Source organism: Mesocricetus auratus, unplaced genomic scaffold (genome assembly GCF_017639785.1).
Source record: "Mesocricetus auratus isolate SY011 unplaced genomic scaffold, BCM_Maur_2.0 Super-Scaffold_15014, whole genome shotgun sequence".
Taxonomy (NCBI): Eukaryota; Metazoa; Chordata; class Mammalia; order Rodentia; family Cricetidae; genus Mesocricetus; species Mesocricetus auratus.
In genome coordinates this window covers 49,892,103-49,910,068 of record NW_024429186.1, presented here as the reverse complement: position 1 = coordinate 49,910,068, position 17,966 = coordinate 49,892,103, and the positions used below count along the sequence as shown (strand labels likewise).

General features: G+C 35.7%; 1 protein-coding gene across 3 annotated transcripts in view; it reads right to left on the bottom strand.

Annotated features, from left to right (window-relative positions):
- Mdga2 (MAM domain containing glycosylphosphatidylinositol anchor 2) overlaps positions 1 to 17,966 on the bottom strand; it is an 819,241-nt gene that overhangs the window by 169,675 nt on the left and 631,600 nt on the right. For all 3 annotated transcript variants that reach the window (XR_005876310.1, XR_005876311.1, XM_005072803.3), the window contains exon 8: positions 8,972 to 9,265. Coding sequence is in view for 1 of the 3 variants with exons in the window: in XM_005072803.3 (XP_005072860.1) it covers positions 8,972 to 9,265 (294 nt within the window). In the remaining 2 variants the exon portion in view is untranslated. The remainder of the gene's footprint in view (positions 1 to 8,971; positions 9,266 to 17,966) is intronic.

Here is a 17,966-nt window from a genome sequence, read left to right as displayed (position 1 = left end):
TTTAATGGTTTATTGTTACTATATTTTTACTTTATAAGGACTCTCAAAGTATTTAGTAATGACTAAATTGCATATTTTGAAATATCTTTTATATATTAAAAATGACCACAAAGGGAGAGAATTTTGATAGTTATAATGTCCCATTCCAGTTTTGTCACATGTTTAAAACAGCACTTGTAGTAGATGCACATTCTCTAAGTGACCTATGCCTGCATATACATTCACATAGTAGTAGAGGATGAAGCAGAAAGGGATACAGTGCTGATTTTTCCCCCAGGAGCCATAGGCTGATGATCTCATCTTTTTCTAGGTGATGCTTAGTTAAAGCATGGACTTGATATGCTGTTTTGAGAAGGGCTGTAGAGCGGGAGAGTGCCTAAACATTTTCATGGGTAGTTTATCCTTTAGATGGTTATCCATGATGCTCATTCTCCAGAACAATGAAGAAACCCAAAGCAGGAGATTCTGAGGCCAGTTTAACAATTAACTCAAAAGATTTCCTGAAAATGTAATTCACATATATGGGAACTTAAATATTCAAATATTTGGTAGTAAAGAAAATACATATACGAGTTGAGTACAACACATTTATATTTATGTTTAGGATATGTTGACCTGAGATAATATGTCCATAAATTACTTATTTACAGTGTAAATTGAACTATCTTATGAGCTCAATTCTTTCTTTTTTGTAAACAGAAGGTCTTAGGGACAGGGAGGAGGCAATGGGTAGGTTGGAGGAAAATATAAATACTAATGTTTTCAAAATATTAAAATTCCCTCAGGGTTCAGTTGATTAATGTTTCCAATAACTACTGAAAACAATGAAAGAGCTAATATAGCCACTTAATCCAAACAAAGGAATGCTGCATAATAAATGCAGAGTTCTCATTAATAACCATTAACATTAAAAATAGGAAAAATGAACACCGCATGTATTAATATTTTCCTAGGAAACTAAAAGCCTTCCTTAACCTGTTTTCAGGCAGAGTGTATTGTAAAGTGAGAAGAAAAATTGATAATTTATCATCAAAAGGAGTTTGTCTCTAAACTATTCTCTAGAATGGAAAACCTGATTATTGATTAATATATCAAAAATTTACACACACACACACACAGACACACACACACGTATTATAATGCTAAAAGTTCTAAGCTATATGAAGACTAAAGTTTAATCCCTAACTTTGGTGAATATATGCCTATATCTACACATCTACACACCTATATACACATACACATTATTTTGGCATGCAAAGGAATTAAAGTACAGAATGAAGGGATCAGTATGAAAGAAAAACAAGACAGCATTGTAATGTTTTGAATACGTGTCTCTACACTCTAGTCATAGGTAGAAATATAATGGTTTCTTTGAGGCACTGGAAAGTGGGCCTTTGGAGAGGGCTTTATCACATACATGATATTAGTACCCTTATAAGACAGATGCCACAGAAACAGTGCTTTCCATCGTGCTACCACACAAGTCCAGTTAAAAAGCAAGTGCTCCTGAGCTGAACTACTGGAATCCAGTTACAGAGAGGGAGGTGTGATGAGCAAAGTGTCAAGACCAGTTTGGAGAAGCCCACAGAAACAGCTGATGAACAAAGGGGAGCTCATGTACCCCGGACTGATAGCTGGGAAAACAGCATAAGACTATTCCATATCCCCTAAAGAGGATGTCAGTTTGGAGGTCTAGGCAATCTATAGGGCCTCTGGTAGTGGATCAGTATTTATCTCTAGTACACTAGTGGAATTTGGGAGCCCACTCTACATAGTGGGATACTCTCTCAGCCTAGACACATGGGGGGAGGGTCTAGGCCCTGCTCCAAATGATACAACAGACTTTGAAGATGCCCCATGGAAGGTCTCACCCTCCCTGGGGAGCAAAAAGGGGATTGGATGGGGGATTCAGTGGGGACCGGGGGGAGGAGGGGAGGGAGGGGGAACTGGGTTGATGTGTAAAACAAGCTTGTTTCTAATTTAATTTTTAAAAAGGGGGAAAAAAGCAAGTACCCTTTATGAGGCATGGAGAGGGACTTCTTCACACTTAATCATGCATTTCGCAGCCTCAGAAATGTAAGAAATTTCTGTTAGGCATAAGCTATCCAGTTTATAACAATTTTTTGTTATAGTAGACTTACTAAACTAAGAATGAATAATCTGTAAGTAAGAAAATGGACTTTTTAGCTTAAAACTTTGCAGAGGTTATATGTTAAAAATGAGAATCATACTGCTGATAATTATATTCCCCATTCTCTCATTTGTCATACACATTGCTCTTGTTATTACTTTCTATAGTTTGTGTAGTGATTTTAATAGACATGCCCTCCTCCCAGACTTATGCTTGGGCCTTAGGGGATTGGCGGGACTTGAGGCCTCCTATGCTCAAGCTATGTCAGTGTGATACGTAGTCTCCTGCTGCCTGCAGATCAAGATATAAAACTCTCAGCAGCTTCTCCAGCACCATTTCCACCTACATAATACCATGCTTCCCACCATGATGATAATGGACTAAACTTCTGAACTATAGGGCAGCCTCAATTAAATACTTTCTCATGGCTTCTCTTCATAGCAATAGAAACACTAAGTCAGTTTGAGATTATAAATATTAATGAGAAGTATAAACTTGTTTGGCCATAAGAACACTAAAGACTAGAAAAGCTAAGATACTTGGCAAGAGGCATATCTATTGGAAATACTATACCAAGGGGAAAGTTATTATGGCATCCTTGCCTGTAAATTTCAAAACCAAGCTAGAACTGTAATTCATGCTTCTAATGCAGCCTTTCAATATCTATAAATGTAACTAAAGGACACAAGAATCATGTAACTTAAGTGTTATAAGAAAGTTCAATTGATGTTGATATTATTATAAAAAATGTTCAGTTCTCATATTATCTTTGTGCTGACCATATTAGCTCTACAGACAGAATTCCAACAGAGTTCTGTGGAAGGCAATTGTCATAGCCACTCATCATCTTGTTGTGCTAAAACCCCTTGACCAAACAACATAAGGGAGCATTCTTTTTTTACTTAGAATTCAAGGCTCCAGGTTCATCCTAATGGAACAGGACTTAGGTGTACTCAAGGGATTTGAACAATTGGTGTGAACAGAGAAAGGGAGCAACAGGAGCTGAGGTAGAGGCAGAGAGGCAATTCTAGATTGTCTTGTTCTGGAAACTAAGAAGAAATTACCTGGATTATTATGGAATGTAAGAACCATGTATAGCAGATACAGTGCTTCAAGTTTTTCTGTTGCTCTGCTTAGAAGTTAAAATGCTGTCCCTTTATTTATAAATCCTGTGTGATAGGCAAGGAATGACTCACTGGAGAGAGACTGATTGGGCTGTGGCAATAGAGGCAGAGGCTATGGAAACAACACTGGAAAAGGGATAGTTGGTGCGATTGAGACTGTGGAGCTGGAAGCTTAGACTTCTTTTTCTATACACATAGTCTTAGATAGTGTTTCTATTATTGTGAAGATGCACCATGATCATGGAAACTCTTTAAAAAGGAAAGCATTTAACTGGGGTGGCTTACAGTTTCAGAGGTTAAGTTAGTTAATTATCATCACGGAGGGACATGGTAGCATGTAGGCAGACGTGGTGCTGGAGAAGAAGCTGAAAGTTCATCATCTTGATCCACAGGTGACAAGACATGAACTGGGCATAGCTTGCGCATATATAAAGACCTGAAAGTCCACCTCCACAGTGACACACTTCCTTCATCAAGACTACATCTACTCCAACAAGGCCACACTTCCCAATAGTGCCAGTCCCTTTGTGGTGACATTTTCTTTCAAAACACTACAAAAACTCTAGACTGAGTAGTCAGAGAAAGAACCCTGATGCTACCTGTGCAAGTAACAAAAAAGGATGGTGTCAGTGTGCTGATTGACGTCATGTGAGTCTTGGGAAAGACAATTTAGCTACATAGTAAACCCAATCAGGGACCTTTCACACCCTTTCAGAACCTAAGTCACAAAAAGTCTTAACTAACAGGTAGGGTATTGAAGATAGGATATGAGACTTGAGACTAGGTCTCAAAAGAGGGGTCTGGAAGGCATACTGACAATTTGTTTCAATTACTGAGTTTAAAAGTCTTCCCTGGCAGGTGCGGAGACTGGAAGGAGGCAATTGTATCATCTTAAGAAGGAAGGGTGACTGATGTTATGATAACTTTTATTTTATTTTTTATTATCTTTACTCACATTATTGTACTTCAGTTGGTTAGCTTTGTGTTGTTTAGTTTCAGCTGGTAACTCTTCACTTCAGGCTTTTATTCCAATCCTTTTTTTTATCTACTATTTTTATGTCTCGGCAGCACATTCATTCCCTCTTGTTCATGAACTACTTCCATTTTGCTCTTTTTCCTATTCCTTCCTTATTTTACCACTCGACTATTAATATCCTTAATAATATTTTTTATCAAATTTGCACCCTTTTTGTGCTATCTCTGAATCTTTCTGGGGAGATAAACAAAGAAAGTACATAAGTGTTTTCTAGTGCAAGTTAGCACAAATTATACTTGCTATTATAGTAAGCTTTTTTTCTAAATAGAAGCAGGGAATAACCATGTAATCAAAGACAGCTCACCAGGGGCACATACATAATAAAACCAAGTGGGTAAAAAGAAAAAAAATAAACACGAGAACACATTAAACCTAACAAATATATAATCATCGCAAAGAATGACAAAAGCCATGACTATGCCATAAGCTTACAAATTGCCAACTAAGGAAATAAAAGGCCCATATATGAATACACTAAGATGTGGAAAAACAAAATAGAAGACAACACTGAAATATTCAAGGACTTTCTGTGTTGATGGAATGGCCGACTTAATACTGTAGGGACAGCCATATCACTAAAAAGTCATCTACAATTTCAAAACAGTCCTAATCAAAATTGTAGTGATCTTTTTCAAAAAAATCATAATCCTAAATTTCATATGGGAAGACAATATACCATTAATAACCAAAGCAGTAGAACCTAAGCAAAAAACAATGATAGATAAATGTCAATACTTGATCTCAAAGTACAGAATCATAGTGACAAAGATAGCAGAGAAGCAGAAAATGTAAGCAAATAAAATAAAAAAGAGCACAAAAATAAATCCACTCAACTACCACTAAATTTTGATGAAAATGTTAAGAATTTACAATGAAAAGTGGACATCTTCTATAATAAGTGGTGGTATATTGGTAAGGAAACTGTAAATCCACATGTGAAATTAAATTGTTTCATACACTGTAAAAAATAAGTTCAAAATCAGTTAAAGATCTTAATTTCAAACCTAAAACACTGAAGGTACTATGGGAAAAATATAGGTGAATAATTTCAAGATCTACACTTAGACAGACTTTTTTTTTATAAGGGACTCTAACAGCAAAGGAAATAATCCCAATAACTGACAAATGTTAGTATGTAAAGTTTAAAATTCCCTACAACGAGCAATGAATCCAGACACACTACAGAATGGAAGGGAACACAATGTTTGGCAAGAGGTTATAACTACAATACATAAAGAAATGAAAAAAAAATCAAACACACAAAATTCTTATCTTCCAATCAATACATGACATATTCAACTAAAGCTCTCAGAAGACAAAACACAAATGGACAATAATTTTTTAAAGTGTTCAACATCCTTAGCTTTCAGAAAAATCCAATTTAAAACTATTTTACCTGGTCAGAATGGCTATCAATAAAATAACAAATGAGACTGGGCATAGTAGTGGTTCATGCCTTTAATTCCAGAACTTGAGAGTCAGAGACAGGTGGATCTCTTTGAGCTTGAGGTCAGCCTTGTCTACATAGTGAGTCCCAGGATAGCCAGGGCTACAGTGTAAGACCCTGTCTTAAAAAAACAAACAAACAAAAATCCCAAAACAATCAAATTAAACAAATGCTAGGCAATGGTGGCACACCTCTTTAATCCCAGCACTCAGGAGGCAGAGGCAGGTGATGTATATGAGTTCCAGGCCTGCCTGGTTTACAGAGCTAGTTCCTGGACAACTAGGGCTGTTACACAGAGAAACACTGTCTCTACAAACCAAACAACAACAAAAAAACCCAACCTACCAAACAAACAAAAGACTGACTGAGGAAATAAAATCTCATGTAGCCACCATGGAAATTAGTATGGAGATGTCTCAATCTGAAAAGAGAACTACCAAATGACCCACTTATTCTACCTCCTGAACGTATATCCAAAGGTCTCAGCCTCAATGTAATATGCTTGACATTTATGTTTTATTGATAGACTATTTGTAACATAAAAAATAGAACTAGCCTAGACTAGCATCAATAAATGAGTAAAAATGTGATGCATATGACATTTTATTAAGTCTTAAGTAAACATGAAATTATGACATCTATTGGAAACATTTTTATGTAAAACATTTTGTTAAGCAAAATATCCCTGACTCAAAACAAACAAAACAACAACCAACCAAATATTATGAGTTTTCTCTCATATGCATATCCTAGACTTGATATGCGTTTGTGGGTCATGAATTAGAGTAGGATGATAATAGGGGAAGAAATCTTGGAACAGTGGAGGGAGAGCAAAAAAAATTCAAAAGAATATAATGGAACATTTTGACACAAATGCAGAAAGAAGCCATTGGGGGGGATGAGCGAGACAGGGACAAGGATGATTAAAAAGTCTGAATTAAAAGGTCAGGATTAAACCCATTACTTGGTATGACAGTTCAAAAAATAACGAAAGCACTAATTAAATTTCCAGGAGCGGTGTTGCATGCCTTAGAACTCAAGAGGCAGCAGCAGGTGGATCTCCCTGAGTTCAATGCCAGACTGGGCTACTTAGCAAAACACTAATCAGCAAATCCTCAGACACTGCTGAAGCCTTACTTTCACCAGAATAAGGAAGTATGTGTGTGTCTCTATTTATATTTGTTTATAAATTTAAACATATATTTGTATACTTGTCAGCTGGTACTCACATACATTTAGCAGCTTTAGCAATTAGCTATAATATAAATACATTATGCTTGGAATACACAATGTGTAAAGGAGTTTGTGTGCTAAGGAGGAGGCACTGTGAAGAGTACGTGCTGTGGCACAGGCACAAGGATTTGAGGTTGGATCCTCAGTACCCACATAAATGTCAGGTGTGCATGTGTGATCCCAGTGCAAGGTTGTCAGAAGCAGGCTGACCCCTAGTCAGTCACTGTAGCTAACTGATGATCTTCATGTTCAGTGAGGGAATCTGTCTAATAGTTAAGATAGTTAAGATGGAGAGTAGCTGAAGAAAACACCCAGAGTCAACCTCTGTTTTCTACATGCATGCTCACACATGTGTCTGCCCATTTGTGTGTACATTTGCATACCACCCACACATACGCATGAATAAATAAAATTTAGTTTGCTATACATAATAATGGAGTTTGTTGCCAAGGATGCAATGAACCACACATGTATATACATGTGCATGTGTGTGTTAGTATGGCAGAATAGTATTTTATATTCCATATCAATAATATTATATGTATCAGTTATCAAAATTAGGAAAAACTCTACAATTTTTATGAAGAAAAACTTAAAATTTTTGTTATTTTAGAAATTATTATCTGGGTCTCTTCACTTCTGGTTTCACTGGAGCAATCCCTTAGGTAGACATGGTTTATGTGTCCACAGACAGTGATGATGTTATCTGAACATGAACTGATTCTCTCAGGAGCATTTAGAAAGTGATCAGTTTCTTGTCCTTGGCAAATTCTCAGACATATATTCAGATTCTTCATCAAAAGTAGAAATGTTATGTAAAGAGGGTCCTGAAGGCCACAGTGAACTCCTGGCTGGACCTGGCTTCCAGAGTGGACAGGGCATAGACACGCGGCTCTGAGCGGAAGTGCTCACAGCTAGCACCCCGCTCTACCTTGCACCTTTATACTTACAACCAAACCTGAATTTTGCTGACGTCTATTCGTATCTTTTTGAATCACATTCCAGTCACCATAGAAACAACGGTACAATACTCCTCATCATCTACTATTATAAGATCAAATTTTACAATTGTGTGCTGAGTTTTTACCATTTTCTCAAAGTAACTAGTACCAGCAATATTGCTCAGGCTTTTTTTTTATCAATTCTTAAATTTATTGATTTATTTATTTTAAGAGAAAAATATTAACCCCATAGTGCCTACAGTATTTGTAAGAACTATAGCCATAATTTCAATAGAAGCAGTTGAAGAATTATCTTATTTAGATCATAATTAAACACTTACCTGTTTAGCACAATTCAGTACCTAAGATCCTCACAAATTCTATTACTAGATAATTATGCAACCTACTGTAACAACTTCATACATGCAAAAGTAGCATTTCAGTGATCAGATATTCACATTTAAGCAAAGGCATTCTTTCAATAGATGGATGATTTGGGCCACAGGCATTCAATTATTTAAAAAGAAATGAACTATGGAAACTAAAGAGCTTAGTAACCAAATCAGCAGTTACTTCCATCTCCGCCTCACTTTCTGTGCACTCAGATGGCTTTTAACCTTTACAGTTGTTGATTCTCCAGCCTTAAACACAATCATAATCAGGATGTGTCCATAAGGGCAACCATTTTTTAATACCTAAATAATAACCAGACAAATGGCAATTTTCATTTAAGTTGGAGGGCAATTAGGCTATATTTTACATTTTATATTGCACTAATCCAATGCCAAGAAACACCTCTTTTGCCGGGCGTTGGTGGCGTACGCCTTTAATCCCAGCACTCGGGAGGCAGAGACAGGCGGATCACTGTGAGTTTGAGACCAGCCTGGTCTACCGAGTGAGTTCCAGGACAGGCTCCAAAACAATACAGAGAAACCCTGTCTCGAAAAACCAAAAAAAAAAAAAAAAAAAAAGAGAATCACCTCTTTTATTCATATGGAAGCGCTGTCATCCTCTCCTTTATAACCCATAGAGAAACCAAAGGAAAGGGAATTTACTCACACTGCACAATGAGCTGGACCAAGGCTTCTCTTGGCTTCACGTTGAATCCATTGTACTGGCTGGTTTGACACCGGTACATCCCTGACATTTCTCTTGACACATTCACAATCCTCAGTGTCCCATCGTAACTCTCCATTTGCATTGTCCCATCAGGCATTGCGACTTCTTTATCTGCTCTAGACCAAAGGATGATGGGTTTAGGTTTCCCAGTTACTTGACACTGAAGTTCTATTGTGTCTCCTTCTCTGGTGACCAAAGGTGATTTTTCCTGTGGAACAGTCAGATTGGGTGGAACTTGAAATGGGAAAAAGAAAATTTTTCAAGGTTAGTATAAACTGGTAAGACATATTCAGTCACAGAACATCATAAGGAAACAACTTCTGCTGGTTGAAGTAATTTGACAATGCAGATGACATAAAATTTAGGAACCACAGAAATAAGGGGAAAGTGCTGTCACTTAAAATAACCCTACATCTTTTCTTGTATATTCTCAAATGAAGACTACATACATTCTCAAATAGGAAAAATATTACATTTGAAGGCAAGTGGTCCAAACAAGAAAACTCTACTCAACACCTTGTCTTATTAGCCATTAACTGGGCCCTCAGTCTTTGCTTTAAAAGCAAATTCATGCAACTGCTGCCATCATATAAATACAACTCTCTAACATCTAAGTCACTACCAGTCATACTAAAAACTGCCAATAAGAATAATAGCAATGAGGTAGAAATATTTCATACAGCTTTAAAATTATTTCGTTTTACTCATATGAGTATGTGACTACAACACATGTGGAAGGGTTGGAAAAAGAAACCAAGATACAAAATTGGAAGTTTAAAAAATGGTGCTAAGATTTATGTTCTATTTTTTCTCTGGTCGAATTTAGCAGAGCAGCTGACTAATATCATACTCAGACATTTCATTATATACTCCAATTTTTATTTCTTAGAAATTTAAATTTCATTAGATTTCAATTTATCATATTTTACAGTACCATTGACTCTTGGCAAGACATTTCTACTATTTCTATAAATTGATTATTAAGAAAATTAATCATAGCATCTTTCAACATATATATATGTATATATGCATATATGCAGTATAAATTCCTCAAGTAAACTTAAGTTTTTATTTTACTGAGCACACTTAGTATGACATTTGAATGACTTTGTAGGAGGTTAGTTTAACGGGGCTGGAATATACTCATGTTAGATTTTAATGGAACACATGGAGTACTGAGGAAACATCATGGTTTTTCTTATAATATCTGAAAAACTATTCCCTATTCCATTAGACTATTTGCATTAATAATGAAATTGTATTTGAATTAAATTAAATGGGTCTACATAGCAATCAAAGTGTCTGTTCACAAAGATGAGCTAAATGGGGATGTTAGAGATGGAATGAATGGGAACCTAGCTGATTCTAGGTTTCCGATTAATGCTGCACCTTTTGAAGGTGCTGCAGCATTTGGGTTAATATGGAAGGTTTATCTTCCTATTAGAGATTACTAGCCTTACATTACTCCTGCTTTAAATTATTTTTCAACTAATGTTGACATGTACACTATTTTATTGCATTTAGAGTCATTAATTCAATTCAAAGAGATACCAGAATTACTTTGGAAGTCAAATGTCTTAACTTATATATTCTTATTTTAATTTCTCCATTTATTCTAAGTTATGAAGAATGAGTTACATAACATATATGATAGCATATCACAAGTCAGATAATACAAACAGTAATCACCATCCTCTTCAAGTAAATATATACATTAGAGGAACTTGTGTGGACACATTCAGATTAAAAAAGCAACTACTAAATGATTTGCTCAAATAATTTATTTTGGAGATATTATTAGTAGTTTAGTTAAATAATTTGCTTTTTGTGAAGCAAACTACAAAAATATCATGCAATTTTAACCAGCGTATTTAACAAAATAAATGGAACTGTAATATCTGTTTAGCTTTCTTGAGAGTAAATGAGACAGAATAACAAAATCGATCTTGGCATTTAGCATGTATCATGCATCTCCTATGTATGTGCTAAGCACACTGGCAGATTTTACATTTGTATTCAATTCTTTTAATTATCCTACATAGCAAGTATCAAAGTTTATCCAAGGAGGAACACTAAATTTCAACATGGCAAATTTATTTGATCAGAAATAAAACAGTTTAAAAAACTGTAATGGACTGCTGTTGCTTTAAATATTCACCCCAGAAAACTCCCTAAAGCCACCATGTAGGTACATGGAACAAATCTGCATAGTAATTTCTAAAGTTTGAAACTAAGTATTTGACTGCTTAGCATGAGCCCTGAGGTTACTCATCCTATGACAGAAACAGAGTAGAAAGTGACAGAGAACAGAGCCAAAGGCAAATATTTGTATCTTGATTTAATATGATGAATATTTAAATATCTTAAAACATTAGGCCATATAATTAAATGCTTGACTACCTAATATTATCCTAAAATTTACTATTATGGAAAGCATAAAGATTGTCTTTGTACATTTGTTATTCATTGACTTAAAATCTCTAAACTTGGCTTATTAAAGTCAGTAAAATAGAACTCAGTTTTTTATCTTGACAGCTTAAAATAGGTCTTTTTATGAATTACTTCAAGTTTTTCTAAGCAACAAAAATGGATTAAGTAACATTTTGCAATACTTTTCTTCTGTGAGATGTTTTGTTTCCTTTAGTTTGGTGAAAAGTTCTCACGACTTTATGCCATGCTGCCCTGAAACCTGGTTCATAGCCTACCCTGACTGCCGCTGAACTCATGATCCTTAGGCCTCAGGCTTCCAAGTGCTGGTCTTACACGAGTGCAAACTCCACAGGCTTAAGGACTTTGAATCTTTGTTAACATCTCTCTTGACCAAAAATACCTTACAATTTCCCTAAACTTTTATAATCTTCCCTCGTTCTGCTTTTACTAAAATTTCTATATCCTAAAATCAGACACTAAACTCTCTGAGTTATTACTACAGGTTTTTCCCATGGGAGATCGTGTTTGTTCCTCGTGACTTTTCTCTGCTTTATACGATAACAGTAGGTATTCTAATCTTCCATCTTCTAGTCTACAAAGCAATCTATTTTTATATTCCAGGAATCTCCAAACCCAAATACCAGTCATTACTTAAATTAATAGTTAATGACCAACACATGCAATTTGATCATTAAAATGGTAATTTTCATAGTTTCCTTGTGTCCTGTTGCCTGTCACTTCTAAGCACAATCTAAGCCCCATGTGTATGTTTATGTATGTGTGTGTATAATATATATTGCATACATATTAAAAGACTGTCTATTTTTTTAAATTTAGAGTCACTGGCAGATGTCTCAGGAAAGTCATCATTTTACTTTCTTGTGATAGTATGCTATATAGTCTCTCTGTCATGAGGGTTTTACGTCCCCCAATTCTCCTGCTGCCCTATCATTAGCTTTTTCATCATAGACACGATTTTGTTCAGGTTACTACGATGCCCCAAACCTCAATGAGACTGCTCATCAGAGCACTGAAAACAACATGATGGATTTGTTCAGTCATGGAACAGTCATGGCCCAATAAGATAAAGGCTTTTAAATGATGATGACATTTTCCTACAAATATGGATAAAATATTAATATTGAAAAGGAACAACATGTTAGCAAGTAGTGTGAATGACTACAACCACTATTGTTAAGTGGAGCGTGTTGCTATTTTATTCTCCTACCTCCTCAATTACTATATGAGAAGACAGCTCATAGTTTGCTTCACAAGAGTAACTCTTTTATTATCCCTGTGTATCTTGTAACAGCATATTCTACATGTCAAAATAGAAATAAGAGCTTCCTGAATGAATATACATACTTTGTTGCTATATTACCAGCATCCAGGAGATAGTCTAATATATAATATACATTCAGTAAAATGTCTTATACCTAACAAATCAATTGTGACAATGAGATAGTGATTCAGGGAGGAAACAGAGATAGAAATAGGGAAAATATAGGAGAAAAACAAATTTCTGCAGGGGCTACAGCTTCACAAGAGCAGTGGTTTTCTTTAAACACACTACTATTGTCATCTTGTATTTTGCTTCAGTTTTTACTCTTCCCCACTATCTGTGAAACATTAGCATATCCAAGGTTTCATGGAAATGTGAAATATTAAAGCACTCCATATTCAACATTCACTCAAAGAAAAGTTTTATGGTATACACGAATCACTCCAGAAATGGTGTTTTTAATGACATAGTAACATTCATGTTCTACAGGTTTCACTGATCAGCTAACCATATTGTCCTTGAACAATCAGTTATTCCTCATTTATTTCCCCCTGTTTAGACATATTGGGTCCATGGGGTCTTCTGGCACTCCTGCACACCCTACGTGTTAAAACTCAGTTCAAACATTATTACTTTTTTCTTGATTTATATCTACAGAAAATGCCTGTGTGTGCATGTTTTCATGTATGTGGGTTCACATTACTGTGAGAGTGCATATGCATGCTCACCTGTGTGTGTGTGTTGTGCTGTGTGTGTGTTTTGTGTGTGTGTGTGTGTGTTGTGTGTGTGTGTGTGTGTGTGTGTGTGTAAGCCTGGGGCTGAAAGAAGGTATCTTCCTCAATCTTTCCCTAGCCTTTGTATTAAGGCAGAATCTTTTACTCGAACTCAGAGCTGTCATTACACACACCTTGCATTGTAGGTACTGGGGACTTGAACTCTGTTACCCATACTTGTATACCAGCACTTTAATTACTGAGTAATCTCCTCTGCCTCAGATGTTACTACTTTCAACTTCTGTTGAGAACTTGCCCTTTTCTAGGGCCTGGAAATGCATTCTGCCTGGCTATGGGAAACAGGTGCCATTTGCACCTATCCCCATTCTTGGAATTCTGCTGAACATTTTCCCCATGTTTGGGGGACAAGAAATCAGTCCTCTGTAGGCAGTGTCTTTGATATTTCTATTGATAAACCATGCTGCTTATCCTAACAACACACGATATAACCGAGAATGGAAGAAAGGTGAAGCAGTGGAGAGGAATATGGCAGAGAGCTACAAATCTGGAACTAAGTCAGATAATAGAAACAAATGGACGTGATTCATGAGCATCTTTAAAAAAACAAAAGATAGCTAAATGAACCAAATCTGTAATTACTAACTCAAATAAGTAGAGCTTTGTGAAAACCAAAGAAAGCTTGTGTAGATTCATGATGCAGATCTTGCCATTTGGAGGCTTTTCAAAGTTGAGAGTTTAAAAAAAAGACCTGGCATATTTCTCTGCCATCTTTCCTCTAAAAATATGAATAGAAAAGCTCCAAATTGCTTTTAAGACAGACAAAGAAGAGGCAATTTAAAGGCACAAAATTAATTGCATTATGAATTTTTAAAGATGGTTTATATAAATTATAATATGCAATTTCTCAATAAATGTATATCAAATAAAAGAAAACAATCTGATATGTCTGTACCTTGTAAAACACACATTTCATTTATTCAGAAGATACCTGTTATAAAAATTAAGTACCTGAAAATAAAAATACAGGTATATTTTCTGACATTATTTATAATGAAATGCTATAGTGGGAGTTTCTACAGACAGAGGACCTGGGAAAATCCTGATAAAGACCCGTTTCTTCTTCCAAACATTAAAAAAAACCCGCAACTTGAACAAACTGGCTTTCTGACAACTTTTTTTTCTTGTATCACACTATAAATGAAAAAGAATGAAAAAAAAGTGGAAAATGTTTTTGTGTCATATTGGGGAGGAAACAGAGGGCATCAACTCTTCAGTTTTTACTTGGAAAATTTCATTCTTCAAAACATGTAGGTCCATTTGAAGTCCAAGAAATAAATAATAACATGAGCCAGAAATCAGATATACTTGTGCACTTCCTGGCTGGTGCTGAACTTTAAAAGGAATATGAAGATGAAAGGTATACTTTGTTTTTAAAATGCATCATGTAGAATTTTCTACAGTAGAATAACCAGACCCATATTTTAAAGACTCCTGAAATAAATATGGCATTAATTCAATTACACTTGAAATTTTAGGAAGATTAATTTATACTATTAAATGTGTATATTCTAGACTGGAAATTTAGACACTAAAATATAAAAATAAACAACAAAAAATAAGATTTCAAAGAACTAATTGATGGGACCTCTAGAGGGAAGAATTCAAGAAATGTCACACTAGGCAGACACAAACTCATATAAAGAAAAAGAAAGATGAATGCAAAGTAAATTTGTAGATGCAAATAATGAAAAGGAGAGCTAGTGATTAGGTTCACAGTGAACCCTTACCACACATGCACACAGCTCTACACTAAGTCTCCAGTCCCAAACACACAAAGACAATAATGAGATGAACGAAGGATGTGCATGTATGTCTTTTGCTTCAAAAACAATGGGAAGTCTTGAAAAAGAGGGAAATTATCATTTTTCAACACTTTAATTTTGTTTAACTTTTATCACATATGTATGTTATGTTTGTGCAGGCATCTGGGTAGATCAGAAGAGGGTAATGGATCCTTTGGAGCAGGCGTTACAAGCAGCTGTGAGATGCCTGAGTAGGTGCAGAGAACAGAATTTTGGTCATTGCCAAGACCAGTATGTGCTCTGAGCTCATGCCCAAGTTTACAATTTATGTTGTATTTGATATGAATTTTATATCTGATGTAGACTTTGATGGGAACAACATCATATTTCAGGCAGCAGTGGTTGACAAATTTAATTATGCACTGATGTGGATCAAATTCAAAGCTCAGACTCGAATCCTTTTTTTTTTTTTTGAGACAGGATATCTCTGTAGCTTTGGAGGTTGTCCTGGAACTCTCTCTGTAGACCAGACTGCCCTCAAAATCACAGAGATCTGCCTGCCTCTGCTTCCTGAAGGCTGTGATTAAAGGCGTGCGCCACCAATGCCCAGCCCCAGATTCCATACTTTTTAAAAGACAGATATTCTATCACAGGGTGCTTTCTGTGGTCATGCTATTATTCTCTATCTTTTCATTGCTACCATATTCTGGAATAATTTCATAATCCATATATAGAGAGATGTATACTAAAAATTGGGGTTTTGATGAATCACAGTCATTTAATGGAAGACTAAATATTATGCTATTGCAATAATTGTGAATGGGGCATTACTAATGACATCTTACAGTTGGCTTTGGGATAACAGAACGAAGCTGCTGGTGAATTACCATCACCTGCACACACTCTATAACCCTACTTGTTCCTCTTCCATTAAAAAAGTATGCTCTACAGAAGACATAAAAATCTTATTACATACGCTCTATTTGAAAACAACTATTCTTTCTTTTTGGTTTTACGAGACAGTGTTTCTCTGTATTGTTTTGGAGGCTGTCGGTCCAGCCTGGCCTCGAACTCACAGAGATCTGCCTGCCTCTGCCTCCTGAGTGCTGGGATTAAAGGTATGGGCCACCACCACCCGGGGAAAACAACTATTCTATAGTATCGAAAAATTCTCATTACTGCTCACCTCACAGTATATCTTAAAAATTACTAAGATTTTGAAAATTACCTTAATGTACAAAAGTTATAAGAAGACATGACTAATGGCCACTGGGGGTAGAGAATCATACATATCTTCAATGCAAATCACAATTTCCTTCAAATTCAAAATAATTCCAATCTAAGTCCTGAAAATAACTTTCAAAGCAATAAAGTAGGCTCACGTTCATCATGGTGAGTACTTATGTGCTGGAATATAGTTAAGAAAGAATTGAAAGCTAGTTGGGATGAGAATATGCAGATAAAATAAAATTCCCTTATTTACATATGGACTTGCTGATATATACTTCCTGCTAGACACCACATCTACTTGCAAATTATTTCTGATGTAAAGCAGGAAAATTGCAGACAATTTCATTACTAAAGAAGTAAACATTGCTATCAGATGCTTCCTGGTAAGAGTTTATTTGTATAAATGCAAGATAAATATAGGGGTAATCATGTGATGTACAGGAACTAGAACATTGTGATCACTATTTTATTTACATATTTTCTTGCTCATGCATCCATTTACCTTTAAGACGATCTCTCACTCTAGCTAAATAGGCAGTTGAGGCTGCTCTTGAGCTCACTGTCCCTCACTTCAGTACTTAAATGGAATCACATGCTGCATCACCATGCCTTGCATTATTGTTATTTAAAAGTATTGAGAACTATCCAGGCAGTGGTGGCACACACCTTGATCTCAGCACATTGGAGGCAGAGGCAGGCAGTTCTCTGGGAGTTCCAGGCTAGACTGGTCTACAGAGTGAATTCCAGCACAGCTAGTACTACATGGTGAAAACCAATATCAAACAAACAAGGAAAACAAACACATCAAAAAATATTCGGAACTTTTCTGAGATGTAAGTAAATAGAGCATATTTTACTTCTGTACTGCCTTCTGTGTTATCCTTAACTTTATAAACTAGTTATTAAAATCAAATTGACAAATAGATTTTTCCAAAAAAATCCTTTATCATTTCTGAATTGATCTTTGAAAATGCTGTCATGTGCATATCTTTGCTATCACCCATTCTCTAAGATGGAATGTCTAAGTTTTAAAGATTCCAATCTGTCTTCCATACTAATTAATCCTTAGTGTGCATATTTTAATAAGTGCATCTGTGGAAATTCCCTATTTGATTAGGACAGGACAGATCTGCTTAACAAATTTGCTCCATTGTAAAGTTCACAGCCATTCAGGAATGAGTTCAATCTGCCATATCAGCAATGATTCACCTCCACTTAAATGTTCTACTCTATTCAAATTTTCCCAATTCTTGTATCCTTTATTCATCTTCTGAGTCTCTTAATTATTTTATGTCTAACTTGTTTTATTTATGGCACAAGGAAATATGTACCTCCTATCAGATGTAGCTGAAACATGCTAACATCAGCACCAATGCTTTCTGTCTTCTTAGTAGACCCCGTGCCACATGATATTTTATGGCTCTTCAGAGGGGTTTAGTAAGGTCCTGGTTAACATA